At 50.1% G+C, this 17,122-nt stretch overlaps 2 protein-coding genes and 1 long non-coding RNA gene across 4 annotated transcripts; 2 read left to right on the top strand and 1 right to left on the bottom strand.

The window, feature by feature from the left end:
• The first annotated feature begins 514 nt into the window (after nucleotides 1-514).
• LOC4342611 (putative F-box/kelch-repeat protein At3g17280) lies at nucleotides 515-2,670 on the top strand. 2 transcript variants are annotated; one of them, XM_015790944.3, is made up of 2 exons: nucleotides 515-1,279; nucleotides 1,690-2,264. In XM_015790944.3, the coding sequence occupies exon 1, from the start codon at nucleotides 563-565 to the stop codon at nucleotides 980-982; it is 420 nt and encodes a 139-aa protein (XP_015646430.3). In that variant the 5' UTR covers nucleotides 515-562; the 3' UTR covers nucleotides 983-1,279; nucleotides 1,690-2,264. The 2 variants fall into 2 exon arrangements, with proteins under 2 accessions (XP_015646430.3, XP_066168650.1); XM_066312553.1 differs by having other exon boundaries at nucleotides 524-1,279; nucleotides 1,690-2,670.
• Nucleotides 2,671-13,914: 11,244 nt separating this feature from the next.
• LOC136357343 (uncharacterized) lies at nucleotides 13,915-14,605 on the bottom strand. Its single transcript, XR_010742622.1, has 2 exons — nucleotides 14,333-14,605; nucleotides 13,915-14,261 (listed from the first exon to the last, which is right to left on the bottom strand). It is a non-coding gene; the product is annotated as an uncharacterized lncRNA (long non-coding RNA).
• Nucleotides 14,606-15,012: 407 nt separating this feature from the next.
• Nucleotides 15,013-16,774, top strand: LOC136357289 (uncharacterized). The gene is made up of 3 exons (XM_066312352.1): nucleotides 15,013-15,017; nucleotides 16,129-16,296; nucleotides 16,399-16,774. The coding sequence occupies exons 1-3, from the start codon at nucleotides 15,013-15,015 to the stop codon at nucleotides 16,772-16,774; spliced, it is 549 nt and encodes a 182-aa protein (XP_066168449.1).
• Nucleotides 16,775-17,122: the final 348 nt, after the last annotated feature.

The following is a 17,122-nucleotide window of genomic DNA, read 5'->3' as shown; positions in this document are numbered from 1 at the left end:
GAGTTGAGTTGGTTTTCGTGTTCCGAAAAAAAATTGGTTTCCATATTCGTGTCCGATCATATTCGATTCTTATTCGTTTTCGAGATAATCCGTATTCGTTTTCGTATCTGGTAAAAAAAATGAAAATGAAAATGGTATGAGCATTATCCGTCCGTATCCATTCCGTTTTCACCAAATCGATCCGGAAGTAATATTTTCACACACACATACATACATTTTCATGTAACACATATACATACTTATATTTTATATTTTGGGACGGAGGGACACCGCGAGGGAGTATGCAACATGATCGATACAGTTTTCACCGTGCTGTGTTAATGGGCTAATTTGTAGCGAGCGCCTCGAGGAGCGGAGCAAGGTCGTTCTTCGTTTGATGAGACGAACGGTGGATATGTGAGGTCCGGATACCATCCAATTTCCAGCTCTCTCTATAAACTCCCTTCTTTTTTTTTTTTTTGAAGGATCTACCTGTCCTATAAATTTCCTTGCCGAGAAAGAAACTAAAATCTCCCAATTTCGCCCTAGCGGATCGGAGGATCTCCGGCAAGCTAGCGAGGCCATGGCGCTGCCCGACGACGTGCTCGCGGCCGTTCTCCGGCGCCTCCCGCCGCGGGGCATCGCCGCGCCCCGCTGCGTCTGCAAGGAGTGGCGCAGCCTCGTCGACGGCCGCCGCCTGCTGCGCGCGGACCTCCTCCCGCTCTCGCTGGCCGGCATCCTCCTCAACTACGACAGCACCTGGTTCACGCAGTTCCTCTCCCGCCCCACCGCCGCCGCCGCCGTCTCCTGCCGCCTCGACTACACCGTGCCTCCGCCGCCTGCCTACATCTACGTCAAGGACCACTGCAACGGCCTCCTCCTCCTGCTCCGCGAGGAGTGCCGCCTGGTGGTGGTTAACCCCGCCACGCGGCAGTGGGAGCTCTTGCCCCCGCCCCATCACCATCATCATCCCCTACCTCCAGCCATGGGCTGTGGACTGTAACGAGAACGAGTACCTGGTGTTCGACCCCACCCGATCTCCCAATTATGAGTTGTTCATGGTGCCCAAGGTTCCTTACAAGCTGCGCGAGGAAGAAGAATGCGAATGGCCGCCGTCGACATTGATCCTGCCTGTGTTTTCATCCAAGACTGGTTCTTGGGAGGAGAGGGCATTTGATCGGGAAGGGGATGCTGCAGGGACGTTACCAGCCATGGTTGGGTCAACTCCATTTTGTGATCATCAGTGTGGCTACTGGCGAGGAGCACTTTACGTATGCTTCTCCGATTGCTTTGTCATGAGGTACCAACTCGAATCCACCCCTTAAGCATGCATGCATTGTATTAATTGTTATCCTGGTTTTGGTCTTGTGAGCTTTAATTTGTGATATATACACACACACACATTCAATAGTATTACACCTAAGGATAAAATCTTAACCTCAAATTCATTATATTTTAGCCGTAACAAAAAAAAATCTAACAGTTTTAAGATTGTAATTCTGTCAGAATTTGTCTTTTTTTATTACTCTCTATATAGAATGAATTTGAAGATATGACTTTGCACGTAAATGTAATACTATTGAAAGTATATGTATGAATTTTTCTAGAATTTTTGTGATAATTTTTAGTTGGTGTACACGGTGTGTATATATGAGGGCATGTGTGTATAGTATACGCTCCCATACATATAAGATCATGTTATTGTTGCAGAATATCACCATCGGACAATAAGTATCGAGTAATTAGAATGCCCACGGAAGATCCAGGAGATACACAATTTTATCTAGGAAAATCAAACAACGGGATATATTGTGCATCATTACCATCATTTCTGAGGCCCCAAATTTTGGTTTGGTTTCTTAACGAACGGTACTGTGGTCAAACCGAGTGGGTGTTGAAGCATGATATGGACATTTCCCACATCCTGCCGAATCTGAACTATGATGAGCAGCAGCGTGATGGACCTTGGGTCTTACAACATTATAATTATAGACCTTTTAATTTTAATTATGATGATGATGATGACGAAGACGATGTGGAGCTCGAGCCAATAGTGGAAGAGAAATTCGAGAAATTTGAGTGGGACTCTGACAATGATAATGTTCTTGAGCCTGGAAGTATGCGCGAGAATTGCTATATCTATTTCCTTGGATTTCATCCTTACAAAGATATCGTCTTCTTAGGTGATGAATTTGACAGAGTGCTAGCCTATAATTGGAGTAGCTCAAAGCTTCAGGATTTGGGCAAAGTTTTCACAGAATTTTATATTCGTCTTACTACATACAGATTGCATTGTTCCCTGAAAAATAAAATTCATATATCTCCACTTTAAATTTCCTTATTTTCCCTTCTGTTGCATGTTCGATTGATCTTGAGTTGCTGCATCGACCATGCATGGATGAAAGAGCTGGTTGCTTTTCTATCTCAGCTGCACTGATTTCAGACACTCTTGAACCTGGAGGGCTTGTGAGGAATTCATATTCTTTCTGTGAGAGTTGAGCTAGACAGCACAGGTTTGGCCTTGGTAGCTAAAGTCTATGTTTCAAGCTCATTGGCTTGTGATTATGTACTAAGCTAGAAATAATGGTCAGTATACATGTGAAGAGTGCATCGTTCTCCTGGTTTGACATGTATGTGGATTCGTTGATAGGAAATTATTGTGGGATGGCTCTTTGAATAGGGGATGTGGCTTGTTTTCGTTCCTGCGTAACACACTTACAAACACACACGTCACACGAGTTGTTTGGAGCGTAATTTTTGTGGTTTCACACGTACGTGTTTGGGTCAATATCTAGACCTTTTTTTTTTCCTAATGAAACGGACTATGTTTGGAATAAGCTTATATTCCTCTCAGAGAATAATACTGTCGTGCATGTATAATTTGTGAAATTTTGTATTCTTCTTTTTTTAGTATACGACATTGTTTAGTTTATTTGAACTAACCAACGTCATATATTAAGGAAAAACAGCAAGGGGTAGTGTTTATGTGAAAGCAATTTCTGAAGATATAGCATTCAGATTACTCACGAGTTATCAGTAAATGGATTGCAAGCAAAAAGAGTTTGATTTAGGCTGCTGCTGCTTACCCTTATAAGTTTCCCTTTTTCAGTGTTTACTTAAGTTGATTGGTTCCCTTGTGCTTTGATGCAATGATGCCAACGGAACGGAATACAAGCAAGAGAAAAGGTGTGGTGCAATCAAATGAATTTAGATCATTGTCAGATTAGAGGTACCGCCAAAAATCTTCAAGGTTTTGTGAAGCTCTCTTGTCACAGGTTGTATCAGTCTATCAGAGATCAGAAAGAATTGTGGCAGTAGAGACTGCAGAGCTTTTTCCAAGTTATCCTGGTTATATCAGCATGGATGGAATTCTTTTTGAAAATATATGTTATTTTTATTTTTCGAATTTGCATGGATATATCACTTGTTGTTGCAAGAACTCAACAAGTGTGGATTAATTCTCTCTGTATTGCCTATGCCCTTGCGGGTGAATTATACACATTTATATACAGGGATGCATAAGGGGAAAAGACTTTGGTGTCCCTACCCCTATGGCTTGCTTTGTGCGACTGGCCGATGGGCCAGCCATGTTCCTAATGGTAACCTAATAGAGGACAGCGGGGCTGCCCCCAGCATGGGGCATCGTCATTCTCGAGGGACCTCGCTATTATCCGGGTTATAGCATCTCCCGGGTAATAGCATGTTCCGTCCGACTGGCAGTAACAGTGTCAGAGGTAGTTGGGGCGCGTAGTGTGCATCTATTCACTTCCACTAGCGCCCGGTCATCGGCTTAGCTCGTTGGAGTGCTCTGAGGCGTGTTTTCCTCCGGCTGGCTCTTCGGACTCTCGCTGCCCATCAATGCTCCGAAGTCTCGCGGTGGCCTCCGGAGCTTTCCTCCCGAGCTCCAAGAACTCCTCCGGGCTCCGGAGCTCGGGTAACCTTCTCGGGCTGCTGGTACCTTGGGTCGTACGGTCTCCTGGAGCCCTTCTGGAGCTTATCGGCCTCTGGCCGAAGCTCGCGTGGGCCTTGCCCTTCTTGCCTCCGGCGGAATCCCTTCTCCTAGACCCCCGGAGGCCAGCGGAGCGGTTGGCCACCTGCAGAGCAAAGCGTCCTTGGTTGTCGGTCATCTTCCGGGAAGGATGTTCTCCGGAGCGATGTAGCCCTTCGTAGGCTCACCTTCTGCGATCTGAAGATACTCCCCCAACAGTAGCCCCTCGAGGGTCTTTGTCTACCCCGTGGACAGAGGGTCTCGCACTTACTAAGGAATGATGACCGTCGTGTCCCCATGCTTCCGGTGACCGTTCGACTCGAACGGTTGAATGCCTCATTGACTGCCGCGCCCCTGCCGATGTGACACATACTGGGGCCCGCCACTACCCTTATCAGGGGAGGCGGCGGATACGTGCCGCGCCGAGATCCGACGGGGCACAATCGTGCGGTTGAGGATGGAGTGGCGATGTGGCGCACATTTCGCCATCACGCGTGGGTGGGAGATGGTCGGTGTGGATGCATCTCGCCCCTTGATGAACGGCCCTGATGCAGCGAGCAGGCCTATAAGAGCTCGACCCGAGGTCAGCCGTCACACACTTGCCGCATCCACTCCAACTGTTCGTCTTCAACCCATCGTCTTCTCTGCTCTAGCACCAGATGGTGCACGGCGACAGCCGCCATTCTCACCGCCGCGGTGGTGCAAGCGGCGGCGACCCCTGGATAGCCAGCGACGTTGTGGTGCCGCCAGGCACTGTGTCTTCTGGCGGCGACTTCGACCATGCGGCGGGCGAGACGGGCCACCGCGGGCGACCGGCGCTTGCTGACGATGCGGGGGCGTCCGCCTCTAGGGCTGCTGCCGGTGCCAGTGACGGCAGCGGCCTTGCCGGGGACAACGCCGACGAGGTCATGGAGGGCGCCGCCGTCACTGCCACCGGTGACGACGATGAGGCCGATGGTGGCTCCGGGGCGCTGTTCTTCGGGGCCAGCCGCAAGTACCCGGAGCAATCGTGCTTCATCGACGCCTCGACGGTGACGGCGAAGGACATCAACGAGTTGGTTGCCACCGGAAAGATTCCGGCGGCCGATCGGGCAAGGCGACCTCCGGCTGACGAGGCGACCCGCACCCAGAGCCCAACGAGTCCATTATTTACGGTGCTTTCTTCACCGCCGGCCTTGGTCTTCCGGTCATCCCGCTCGTCGCGGGGGTGTTGGAGTACTACGGCCTCGAGCTTCCCCAACTCACGGCCAATGCCGTCGTCCGCTTGGCCATCTATGAGTACGCCATGCGGGTTGACGGGCTCCGGGCCAGCGCGAAGCACTTCGCGAGCCTTCACTTCACCAGCTGCCAACCGAAGCTGGTTGCGGAGGGCGGGGAGACAAAGTCTCTCACCTTCGCCTCCGTGAACTTCCAGGTGCGCCCGGGCCTGGTAGAGTATTTTCCCTCCCGGGCCGCGAATGACCACTGGGTGACCGGGTGGTCGAATTGTTGGTTCTACCTTGACGTCGGTGCAGACTCCGGGCTAGCTTCCACCAACAAGGATATCTAATTCCTCCACCTTCCGGAAGTCGATGTTGATGACTCAGACCTTGACAACCAACACCAATCGCTTCGGAGGGTGGCGGCGCGGCTTAGCATGCGCGGCATAATGGAGGAGTTTCTGATGCTCCGCGTCATCCTGCTCCGGGAAGGCTGGGTTCATTCCCTTACCTCTGGCGACGACAACACTGCCGGGGCTTACGAAGGCCCGATTTCTTCCACAAGTAAGTTATTCCCCGGAGCGCAGGTCCGTTTGAGCAAATAAATCTCTCCTCACTTCTCCGCCCCTGCAGCCATGCTGACGCCGGTCTCCACGGCCATCTCGGACGCCGAGAAGCTCCTTGGCAAGCCCGTTCTGAAGGAGAAACAAGAGCAGATGGAGCAGATCGGAGCTTGGGAGAGGGCCATTCGAGTGGCGGCCCGGTTCAACCTTCGGCTTCTGGCTCTACCCTCCCTGCATGAGGCCGAGGAAGTGGAGGTTGCCAAAGCCAGAGGTAAGCGACGGGCTGCGCGAGGTTGTGGCGGCGGAGGCCGGCGCATGAAGCGGTCTAGGGGGAATGAACCTCCGATCCCTGTCGTCCCGCTCCGGGCGATGGCGCCCGAACAGCTACACTCCACAGCCAATGTGGGCACCGGCGCGGCAGCCGATGGGATCTCCTCAACCTCCGCTGGCCAGGACCGTGGTTCGGTCGTGTTCGTCACGACTTAAGAGGGCTCCGGGGAATCTGCCTGGACTATCGCGCTCCCAGGTTCGTGAGCAAATAAATCTCTCTCTCTCTCTCTCTCTCTTTCTTTTTATTAAGGAATCCTTATCTTGGTGCAGGGGGGCTCGCTCGCGGGCCCGGAAGCGGAAGAGACTTCGACGCACACCACGGTTATTGCGCCATCCGCTTCTGGGGCCGAGCCGGAGCTGCACCTCGGGGCCGCGGCTGCTCCAGAGAAACCGGAGGCTGCCATTCACCCCGCCGCTGCTCCGGAGACCTCGAGCGGTCGAGCGGGTCTAGTGGCCGACCCTTCCTCTACGCGAGACACACACGCCGGAGCAGACGCGGTGAGCCTGCCTGGGGCTCCGCCGCCACTATAGAGGGCTTCCACTCCAGGCAACTTCCTAGGCCTCGGGATCGAGGGTGCTCCCTTGGATTGGATGCCCCTGGTGGGGGACAGGGCAAGTGTGCTGGCCGGCGCACTGAACTCAGCAGAGCTGTCTGACTTGCTCCGCGTTCTTGGCTGGCAGGTGAGCTAAGTTGACTAGTGCACTTTTTCTTTTTTCTTTTAATCCTGCCATCTTGGCAGGTCATGGTGGCCGGAGCTGCGGCCGTTGAGCACGGGGGCCGGGACACTACGGATCTTCACACGGAGTGGCTCCGGGTCTGGGACCTACAAGAGCAGGCTGCTGCTACTCTCGCCGAGGCGGAGGCAGCCAGGGACTCGTCTCGGTTGGCAGTGGCCCGCGCCGATTCTGCGCGGCGACAGGCGGAGCTCGACCTCACGCTGGTTCATGCAGAGCTGGCCCGGGAGCGCGACCGCGCGGCGAGATTGTCCGACGAGCTAGCCGCCACGAAGGCGGCCCTGGCCTCTCGCGAGGAGGAGGTCCAGGCTTCCCAGGGTCGCTTTGAGCAGGCTCGGCTCATCCTGGAGGAGCTTAACGTTCGTGCCATTTATGCCGCCCAGGCCCTCGTGCGTGCCTTCGGCAGCATTGGGGTTCAAGGTCCGTCCCCGCCTCCGGAGGACAGCTCCGTCGCAGAGAAGCTCCAGTGGGTTGAGAAGGCGGGCAAGTTTGTGGCGAAGGCGTCAGCCGGCCACGGAATATGGTGCTCTTGGGCCACCACCCGTATGCTTCCCCTGCTCCTGCGGGGCAAGGGCTGCGCGCACATTGGTCCCTCCGCGCGAGCGGCTCCGAGTGAAGTCACCGCCTTGCTTGCCTCGGCCTCCGGAGTGAACTCGTCCAGGAGGGACGCGGACGACTTCACTCAAACGGTTTGGCCTGCTCTCGGCCATGATGCGGCGGTGCCAGCTATGGATTCGGTGACGTAGGGGAAGAAGGATGCCTCCAAGGTCTAGGACCATCTCCCTTCGCGTCTTAGTTTTCTTTTTTCTTTTTCTTTTTCTTTTTCTTTTTTTAATCAATTCTCTTGGAAGGCCGATGTAGCCGGAGCATAGCTCGGTCATAGTTTGTACTTAGGTTTACTTCTAATGAAAAGCTCACCTTTTGCCACTCGTGTTCCTGACTACCCCGGTTCGTGCTGGATGCAAGCTCCAGCTCCGCAATCCGCTTCGGTTCCGGCTCCGAGTATCGATCGGAGGGAAATGCTACCAACGGTCGCTGCTCTAATGGCCGTGACGAAGGATGCGGGGGGCCCTTCGTCATCCGTGCCCGGAACTACGCCGCCCATCCCCCGGGACGGAGCAAGCTCCTCCAGTTCTTTCCACTGGGATACCTCCGACGGGCAATCGAAGTTCAATGCGGAGGGATGGTCCCCTCCGCCTAGCGAAGAGGGTTTGGATTTTAGTGCTTTTGACGCGCTGCAACTGGGCTCCAGTGCTTGGGCCGCCACGGAGGCACTAGGGCCTAGTTTCTATCCTTCGCACGGAATCCGTCCCCGCTGCCGCTCTAACAAGCGCCCTGCGGGGCGCGCCCGGGGCAAACCTCCGTGAGCGCCTTCTCTGGGAAACTGTCGCGGTTCCGGAGGGGGAAGCGCGAGTGCTCCCAACGAGATGGTCTACTACCGAGGGATGCCCTTTTGGTTGGGACTTCGCAAGCGGCCTCGCTAGGATGCTCTCCCCCTTTTTTTTGTAATCAGAGAGTGATTTGTAAATATGACTTGTAGACACTATCCCACTTATTAATGAAATATAAACCTCCTTCTAGTTGCGACGTAAACCCTTAAAACGACCGCCCTTTCTTTTTTTGCGTTGTATCGATACTATCCTTGCTGCTACACGTATAACCACACGACGATGCTAATGAGGACTGAATGCCCGCTCCGCGCCCATACGATAGACAGGGTACAACTCGCAGATCTACCAAGATTTACTTCGCTCGGCTGTGCCGGAGCGGTCTCGACACTAGCTCGGCCAGAGAGATTTACTTCACTCGGCTGTGCCAGAGCGGTCTCGACGTGACTTTTTTTTTTAGTAGAGCTGCGTAGATTTACTTCGCTCGGCTTTGTCGGAGCGGTCTCGATGCTAGCTCAGCCACGGAGATTTACTTCGCTCGGCTGTGCCGGAGCAGTCTCGACGTGACTTATTTATTTATTTTTTTAGTAGAGCTGCGGAGATTTACTTCGCTCGGCTGTGCCGGAGCAGTCTCGACGTGACTTATTTATTTATTTTTTTAGTAGAGCTGCGGAGATTTACTTCGCTCGGTCTCGACGCTGGTCATGGCCTCCCGGTTCCGGAGCATGTCGCCCAGCAGGTAGGAGGTTGGCACCGTGATGTCGTGGGCTAGGAAGTAATGCCGGAGCTTCCGGGAGGCCATGACTAGCAAGTACGCCATCTTTTCCAGCTTCGTGTACCGTGTCTTAGGCCCTGCCAGTGCCTCCGACACGTAGTACACAAGGCGCTGTTGCAGCCTTGACCCGGAGCTGTCCTTCAACACCAGGACCGCCGACACCGCAGCGGGCGAAGCGGCCAGGTACAGCAACAGCCCCTGGCCCGGGTGGGGGGGGACGCCAGGGACGTCAGCTTGGACAGGTGAGTCTTGAGACTGTCGAGAGCTTGCTGGCACTCCGGCGTCCACCGGAAAGGCGACGCGCCCCGGAGCACCGCAAAGAAGGGGAGGCAATTCTCCGCAGACCTGGCCAGGAAGCGCGAGAGGGAAGCTAAGCGCCCCGTAAGACGATGTACCTCCTTGGGAGTACGGGGGGAGCCCATGTCGGTAATTGCCTTGATTTTCTCCGGATTGGCCTCTATCCCCCTCTTGGAGACAAGATAACCCAGGAGCTTTCCTCTCGTTGCGCCGAAGGTGCACTTCTCGAGGTTTAATTTGATGCATGCTCTCCTCAGGTTGTCGAACATCTCCCGAAGGTCCGCTGCGTGGTCTAAAGCCAGCTTGCTCTTGATGACAACATCATCAATGTAGGCTTCAACGTTGCGGCCCAACTGGGCCTCCAGCGCGGAGTGGATGAGCCTGGCGAAGGTCGCTCCGGCATTCCGGAGGCCAAAGGGCATCCGGACGTAACAGTACACCCCGTCTGGGGTGACGAAACTGGTCTTAGCCTCATCCTCCGGGTGCAACCAGACTTGGTGGTAACCGGAGTAAGCGTCCAAGAAGCTCAGGAGTTCACAGCCTGCCGTAGAGTTGACCAGCTGGTCGATGTGGGGCAGCGGGAAAGGATCCCGAGGGCACGCCTTGTTCAGGGCGGTGAAGTCGATGCACATCCGCCACTTGCCGTTAGCCTTCTTGATGAGGACCGGGTTCGAGAGCCACTCGGAGAATTGGACCTCCCGAATGACCCCTGCTTCGAGCAATTTCTTCACCTCCTTACGGGCTGCTTGGGCCCGCTCGACTGACATCTTTTGGAGCCCCTAGCGCACCGGCCGGGACCCTGTACGGACACGCAATTGATGCTCTGCGATGCTGCGGTCGACGCCCTTGAGGTCCGACGCGGACCAAGCAAAGACGTCCAAGTTCTCTCGAAGGACCGCCACGATGGCTGCTATGACGTCGCTTGCCAGACCGTCTCCGAGCCGGAAGGCCCGCTCCGGGTGGGCTAGGTCGTGGTGTACTCCGTTCGTCCCTTCGTCCGCCTCCGGCTTGACGAAGTGGGAAGCGCGCTCTGAGTTGGCGCCGTCTACCTCATGAACGTGCTTCGCTTCGGCTTGCGGTCCGTGCCGTACGCGATTTTCCTGGCCGCGAGCTGATCATCCCTTATTGAGATCACGCCTGCCGGGCCAGGCATCTTCATGCACAGGTAGTTCTGATGCACGGGCGCTCCGAACATGTTCAAAGAGCCCCTCCCCATTATTGCGTTGTAGGCGTATGAGAGGTCAACGACATCGAAGGTGACTTGCTCCGTCCGGGCGCCCCAGCCTCTGCCGAATGAGACCGGGAGGGATATCTGCCCGAGCCCCTCCACCATGTCCCCGCTGAAACCCTTCAAGGGCCAACGAGCCTTGCTTAATCGGCTTCAAGGGGTCCTCATTTGGTCGAAGGCAGCTATGAACAAGATGTCCGCCGAGCTGCCTCCGTCAACAAGGATCCGGTGAACGTCGGCCTCTGCGACGCGGGCCGTAACGACCATGGCATCATTGTGGAGGTATAGGCGGCCATGGCCGTCTTCCAGGTGTTCGATGATATTTTGTACACCTTTTTTTTATTTTATAAGAAATGGGGTGCGTCAAAATATTAATTCCAGGAATGACAGTACAATAGTAAAATTAGTGATTAATTATCACTAATGATACAATACATGAGAATGTTATATGATATGTGCAGTGCTGCCCAATTAATATACGGGCGTGTATATACTCACGTGTATATATATATTTTTTTAATGATGTATTTCAGTCAGGATAGAATATATAAATATATGCATGGAATAGATGGTAGAATAAATGGCAGCACACAGCTATAAACGATATCACTGACGAAAAGAAGAAACGACGGTGGATTGATTTTGGAAGCATGCCACTGTAGTATCATCATTAGAGGGCAATAATCACGTCATTTGCCGGCAGCTGATTTCCTATCGATGCTTCCATGGAAACCATGGACACGCACATATGCTTAGAAACCAGAAATTGCTCTGACAGGAGAATTCCACACCACGTACAGATTGCACGTATATACGAATATGAGGAAAATGATCCCTCTGTATCATTCCAAATTGGAAAGGTGATCGGCCAGTGTAACTCAGACGGAATCATGCTGAATAAGGATCTCTGTTAATTGGAAGAATCACATAGCATATGGAAGGAAATGCTAATCGCTAAATTAGGCAATTGGCTGATCACGCATGCACTGATCGAGCCATGCATGCACGTACTGGCTGGAACCGCCTTTCTTCACTATAAAAGGCCATGCCATTTCACACACACTACAGTCACAGAGAGAGAGACACGCACCATTTTGGCCGGAGAATCTCGGCGTCCGGCGGGAACACGTGCGCTCGGCGGCCGGTGACGTTGGCCACAGTGCCTCGGCGTCCGGCGAGGAGGCGCGCGGAGAAGGAGACGATCGCCGGAGCATGTACTCAGCCATTGCCATGGGTATAGCTTATTAGCTTTCTTTTGTTTTTCCTGCTTTTCTGTTCAGATCGTCATGCATGCACAACACGGCGACGAGGCGACTTTCTGGTGATGCCCGGCATGCTGGAGATAGCGTCCTCTCCGTCTGTCGGAGGCACTGCCGGCCGGAGATCGCGTCGCTCCCTCTCATCAGAGACGTCGGTCGCCGGCGACACATCTACCTCTGAGTCCTTGCCTCGCCGGCCACAACCTCTATCCCACGACGTCTTTACCTGGCGATGTGATGTCGCCGAGACGTTGGACGTCGTCGCCTTGCCGGTCGCAGCCTCCTCTACACTACATCACTGACGTCCGCTCGCTCTCGTCGACGTTACCATCTTCTTCGAACTCATCGGCTGGTTGCTCGAGGAGAATGCCGGCCGGAGCGTCACTACTCGGTGCCCGCAAGGCGTCACCAGCTCCAGCTACGTCGCAAGCCATCTTGTCAGAGTTGCCGGGGACGTCGTCGAGCCGTCTGAGTCCGTAGACGACGCAACGCTGCCAAGCGATGCTCGCCATCATCCGCTGCTTGCCGGAGAAGGTTTTTTGTCATTTTGCCTCACCGGAGCACGCCAAAGGGAGTCGAGGCACCCGCCAGGGCGCTACGCCGCAGAGCCGTCCTATGTCGCGGATGCTGACTGTCTTGTGCATGCTATTGTATACGGTGGCAAGCCAACAAAACAAGACATGCATGCATGCTACTGTACACAGTGACAAGCAAAATGAGTTTGCAGATTCATACTCATTTGGGGCTGCTCCGTATTAAACTTCCGAGCCACGACCAATTCGGCTATTATTCGCGTTGATCATTTTACTTTTATAATCTAATTCCGATGCAATTCCTACATCGTCGGGTCATTCAAGCTACACAATTCCATTCATGTCTTCAACAATAATATAAACTAACACGTCATCCAAGGCCGATGAGGCTAAACGGCGGGGCGGGCGGAGTTGACATCAAGACGTCGTCACCAACACTGGCGTGCGGACCGACGAGGCCGTGAATACCGCCGGCGCCCACTTACACACATCTACACCACCATCACCATTATGCATGGGAGAACGTGAAGCGAAGACAGACGACGACGACCAGCGTAGCTTAATCGGAGGTATCTCACGGGTTTAACCCGCGAGAGTAATTAACCGGGTGTCTTCCGAGACCCCGGGAACCAGGAGATCACAATCGCCAAGTCAGATCCACCTTGCTTATGAGCCGTGGAGCGCATTTGACCAAGGATTCTGTATTTTTGTAATTCTTCGAGAATTATAATAAAATGCATTTTCCTTCGTCCACTTTATTTTTTTTTTGTACTTAGTACACTGGCACACCCGCACATTTTTTTTATTTTATTTCCCTGGGCAGAGGGATAAGAAAATTTAATTTTTTCTCTCTAAACACAAGGGAGAAGAAGATCAGCGGCCAATTCGTTGGAGCTAAGTTCAGCACGCCGCGTGCATAATCACGGTGTTGGCGCTTCGACTCATGCACGGCGGAGCTTCCTCCGGAGATCGGCAGGACAACATGTAATTACAAGTGCAATAGACATGTTTTCTTCTTTTCTTGCCTCTAGAAATAGGAATATTGATTCAAAAGAACAGTATGCTAATAACTCACTAATTGTACTCTCCCAAGTGACTCCATGAATGTGGACTTTGAAGATCATCTGATTTCCAAAGAACATCCTTTAAGGTGTTAGAGATGTTCTCGTAAAACTATAGACATTAAAAATTGCATGATTCAGTACAAGAAATTCAATCAAATGCTGAAAAATTAAATGATAATAATTATAGATCAGTGAAACCAAATGTAAGATGAAGCTTCATTCTGAAATATAAAAAGGGGTTGCCTTATGGTAAGCAAAAGGTATATAACTGTAATCTGACCAACCGGTAGATCCTCTTGCTAAATATAAACCAAATGAACCTTATCCTATCCTTGTAGCTGCATTGTGTTGCATATATAGGAAATTATGTCTGCATGGTCTGTAGTCTGTAATCGTCAAATTTCAGGATAGAAGAGGATATGATCTCAATTTCAACAAGACTGTCATTATTCCATCCCTGTAACAGTAATGTATGCCTCCAAAAGCTTCTGAAACTTTTAACCCAGTATAGTGATTTTCAGTTTTTAATAAATGAGCAATGATCTCTATGAAATAGGAACGAATACTTACACCAGATGAGCTGAATTTCATGGTTGTGTCCTCATGATACCCACTACTAGAATTCACAAGTATCCCTAGAGCCAAAAACTCTAGGGAACAGCCAAAAAACTCTAGGGATCGGGTTTCCCTAGAGTGAACCCTAGGGAATGGCCCCTAGGGAAGCATTCTACGGGAACAATCTGGTTCCCTTGGGTTTTCTTGGTAGAATCTAGGGAAATCTGCAGCTACATACGTGGGATTCTCTATTTGTTTAATATAATAAGCACATGATTTCTAGCTTTGATTACTAACCGTAGTAATATGATTCATTTATCAAGTTTTGCAAGCGTAGCTCAAGTTCTTGACTTCTCGGCCTTACCGATCTGCATCAAGCACCGAATCCATCAAAAATCAAAACTTCAAAATATGCACAGGAAAATATCTGCTCGAGTACCTTTGCTAAATGCTAACTAGAGAGCAGCTCGGCAACATCACGCTGCACAGGTCGCCGTGGCCTTGATTCACCCCTGTCCCGGCGTCGCCTCTCAGCCGCAAACAGATGCAATCAGCCCACGCCCACCACGGCCTTCAGGAGTGCTGCTGCAACCACCCTCAAAGGTCGAAGCTCCTGTCGATCTCTACTACTTGAGGGTAGATTTGGTGGTGGAGACTGGAGAGGGAATTGATTTGGGGAGGAAGAGATGAAAGAACATGTTGAAGAAAGAACAAAGGGGAAAGTTTAGCAGCTTGGGGTACTTTATTACTTTCCAATGGAAAGAGAATATGGTGCACAGTCCAAATTTTGAATTCACATGGCGGGAGAAACTATTACAACCTTTCCACGTGGTTGATTTCTGAAAAAGTCAGTGGACCCTGCCACCGTGGTTCTCCTATCAGTGCCAACTGTACTAGTTTCCCTAGGAGCAAGCAAAAACTCTAGGGATCATCTTAATTTCCTTGAGTTTTAGTTTCGGCTCTAGGGAACTTATTATCCCCTTGGGTTCTAATTAGGGCTCTAGGCAACATTTGAAAACCCTAGGGACCCCGTGGAATTCCAGTAGTGACCACATCCTCTAAAATTAATGACACATGAAAAAACACTATTGGGTGAAATAGTTATGCAAGGTAATTGACATGGAGTACACGATATTATAAGAAAAAAAATAAGGAAGTTGCAGAAAGAAGTCAAATTCGGTTGAGGAGCTTAATTAATTTGTTTCCTCCCTCCCAACAAAGCAACTCATAGCATTTAAATCTAATTCCTTTTCCAAATAGAATTATATTCTCTATGCATTCATAGCATCATTCTAGCTACATTACTGTTATGTAATCACACTATGATTTAATGGTAATTTACATGCCTTCACTGAACGATATGTCATTTTTTTTCTTCCCATTAATTAGATCATAGTAAGGCTATTTCATTCATCCATGGTACGTATAGTCACATATGTAGATTAAATTTGGTACTCCGTAGTGGATTAATATATGAGGGTGTGATATAAAAACGAATTAATTAATTATTAGAGAGTTGAAAAGTTGTTTTAAAAAAGCTCTTCGTAAGAAATAATAATAATAATAATAATAATAATAATAATAATAATAATAATAATAATAATAATGATGATGATGATGATGATGATGATGATGATGATAAATAATAATAAGAAGAAGTAGTAGTATGTCATTGGAAAATTAAAATCATACTACAACCATGCGATCTAACGGTGTAACTAAATATTTATATTTTTTGGTATTAGTTGATTAACGTGGTGATTTCTAGAAGTCCAAATTAAGTGAACATATACAATGCCTCGTTTTTCAAGTTATCTTTATAATATATAAAACAAATAGATTATATATTTTTTGGTACAAAATACATATTATTAATTTATGTAGGTAGAGTATTTAATTAATGTTTCCTCTCGATCTAATTATTATAGGACCCAGCGGGTGGAGCTGTCTGAGGAAAAAAATGTGAAGCGGGACTTGGATTTGGACGACCACGAAAACGTGAAAGTACTACTTCATCACCGTCACTAGCTAGTCCTAATAAAGTAGTATGTCTCTCTCTCCAATCTTAATTAATTTCGATATATAGAGAGAGAATTAATTTCGATATATATGTATATATATATATATATGTATATATGTATATATGTGTGTATATATATAATGTATAGATTGTTAGGTAGGTAGAGTAGTAGTAATAATTAAATTAACTTTTCGTGTTGGATCTAATTATTTCAGGACCCAATGGGTGGAGAAAGAGGACGATCAGGAAATTGTGAAGCTGGAGCTGGACGTGAGTCGGTCGGTGAGTGGGTACAGGTCATTCATGTACGAGCTGCAACGGCAGTTGGCCAAGCTGACGGTGAGGACCGCAATAGAGAAGCGACCTGTGCTGCCCCCATACAAGTAAAAACCAAAATGTCTCATCCACGTGAAGGTGATCAACAAGGGCCACGGAGAGTCCACGCTTGCCATCAGGCCCGATAATGTTTACCTTATCGGATTCAGGACACAAGCAGCATCGTGGTTCGCATTCAAGAACAGCTATAACCAGATCTCTAGGGCAACTGCTCTCGGGTTTGATGATAGCTACACCTCTCTCACTGGCAAAGGGGGCTACACAAATCTGAAAGATATTGTGGTCGGTAAGAAGTCCGCCCAAGAAGCAGTGGCGACCCTAGCCAAGTACAAGAAGGATGGTTCCGTCCCGGAGGAGGAGATCAAGAAAGCATTGACCACATTCATCCTCATTATCTGTGAGGCTGTACGCTTGGTCCCTGTTCGTACGGACGTCATTACAGTATGGGATGAAGCGGAGGGAGGCAAAGTTGGCAAGGTTGCCTGTGATCTCACCGTCAAATGGAAAGTCATCTCTTGCGCGTAAATGGGATCCCATCCCGGAAGCCCAAAATGTACGTGACTTTGGGTCTCCAAAGATTACAACCGCAGAGACCGCTGCTGATAACATCTATCTAATCCTTAACACCAAGGATTGCAAAATCCCTAAATGAATTCTAGCTAGAGGAGCTGAGTACTATATAATAGCTTGCTTAGCTAGGGCCGTCATCGATGTGGGTGCTAGCTAGCTGAGCTGTCTACTTAATTAAAGTAAAAGATCATCGATCCCTTATTACTACTATATATATATGTGTGTAATCTGCGCGTCCTTAAGACGTAGTAATATTCCAGTTCACTTGTAACAGCTTATACATACCTATATATAAATGCTATC

The sequence above is a fragment of the Oryza sativa genome, chromosome 7 (genome assembly GCF_034140825.1).
Source record: "Oryza sativa Japonica Group chromosome 7, ASM3414082v1".
Taxonomy (NCBI): Eukaryota; Viridiplantae; Streptophyta; class Magnoliopsida; order Poales; family Poaceae; genus Oryza; species Oryza sativa.
The sequence above is the reverse complement of the archived record's forward strand: the minus strand, read 5'-3'. Positions and strand labels throughout refer to the sequence as shown.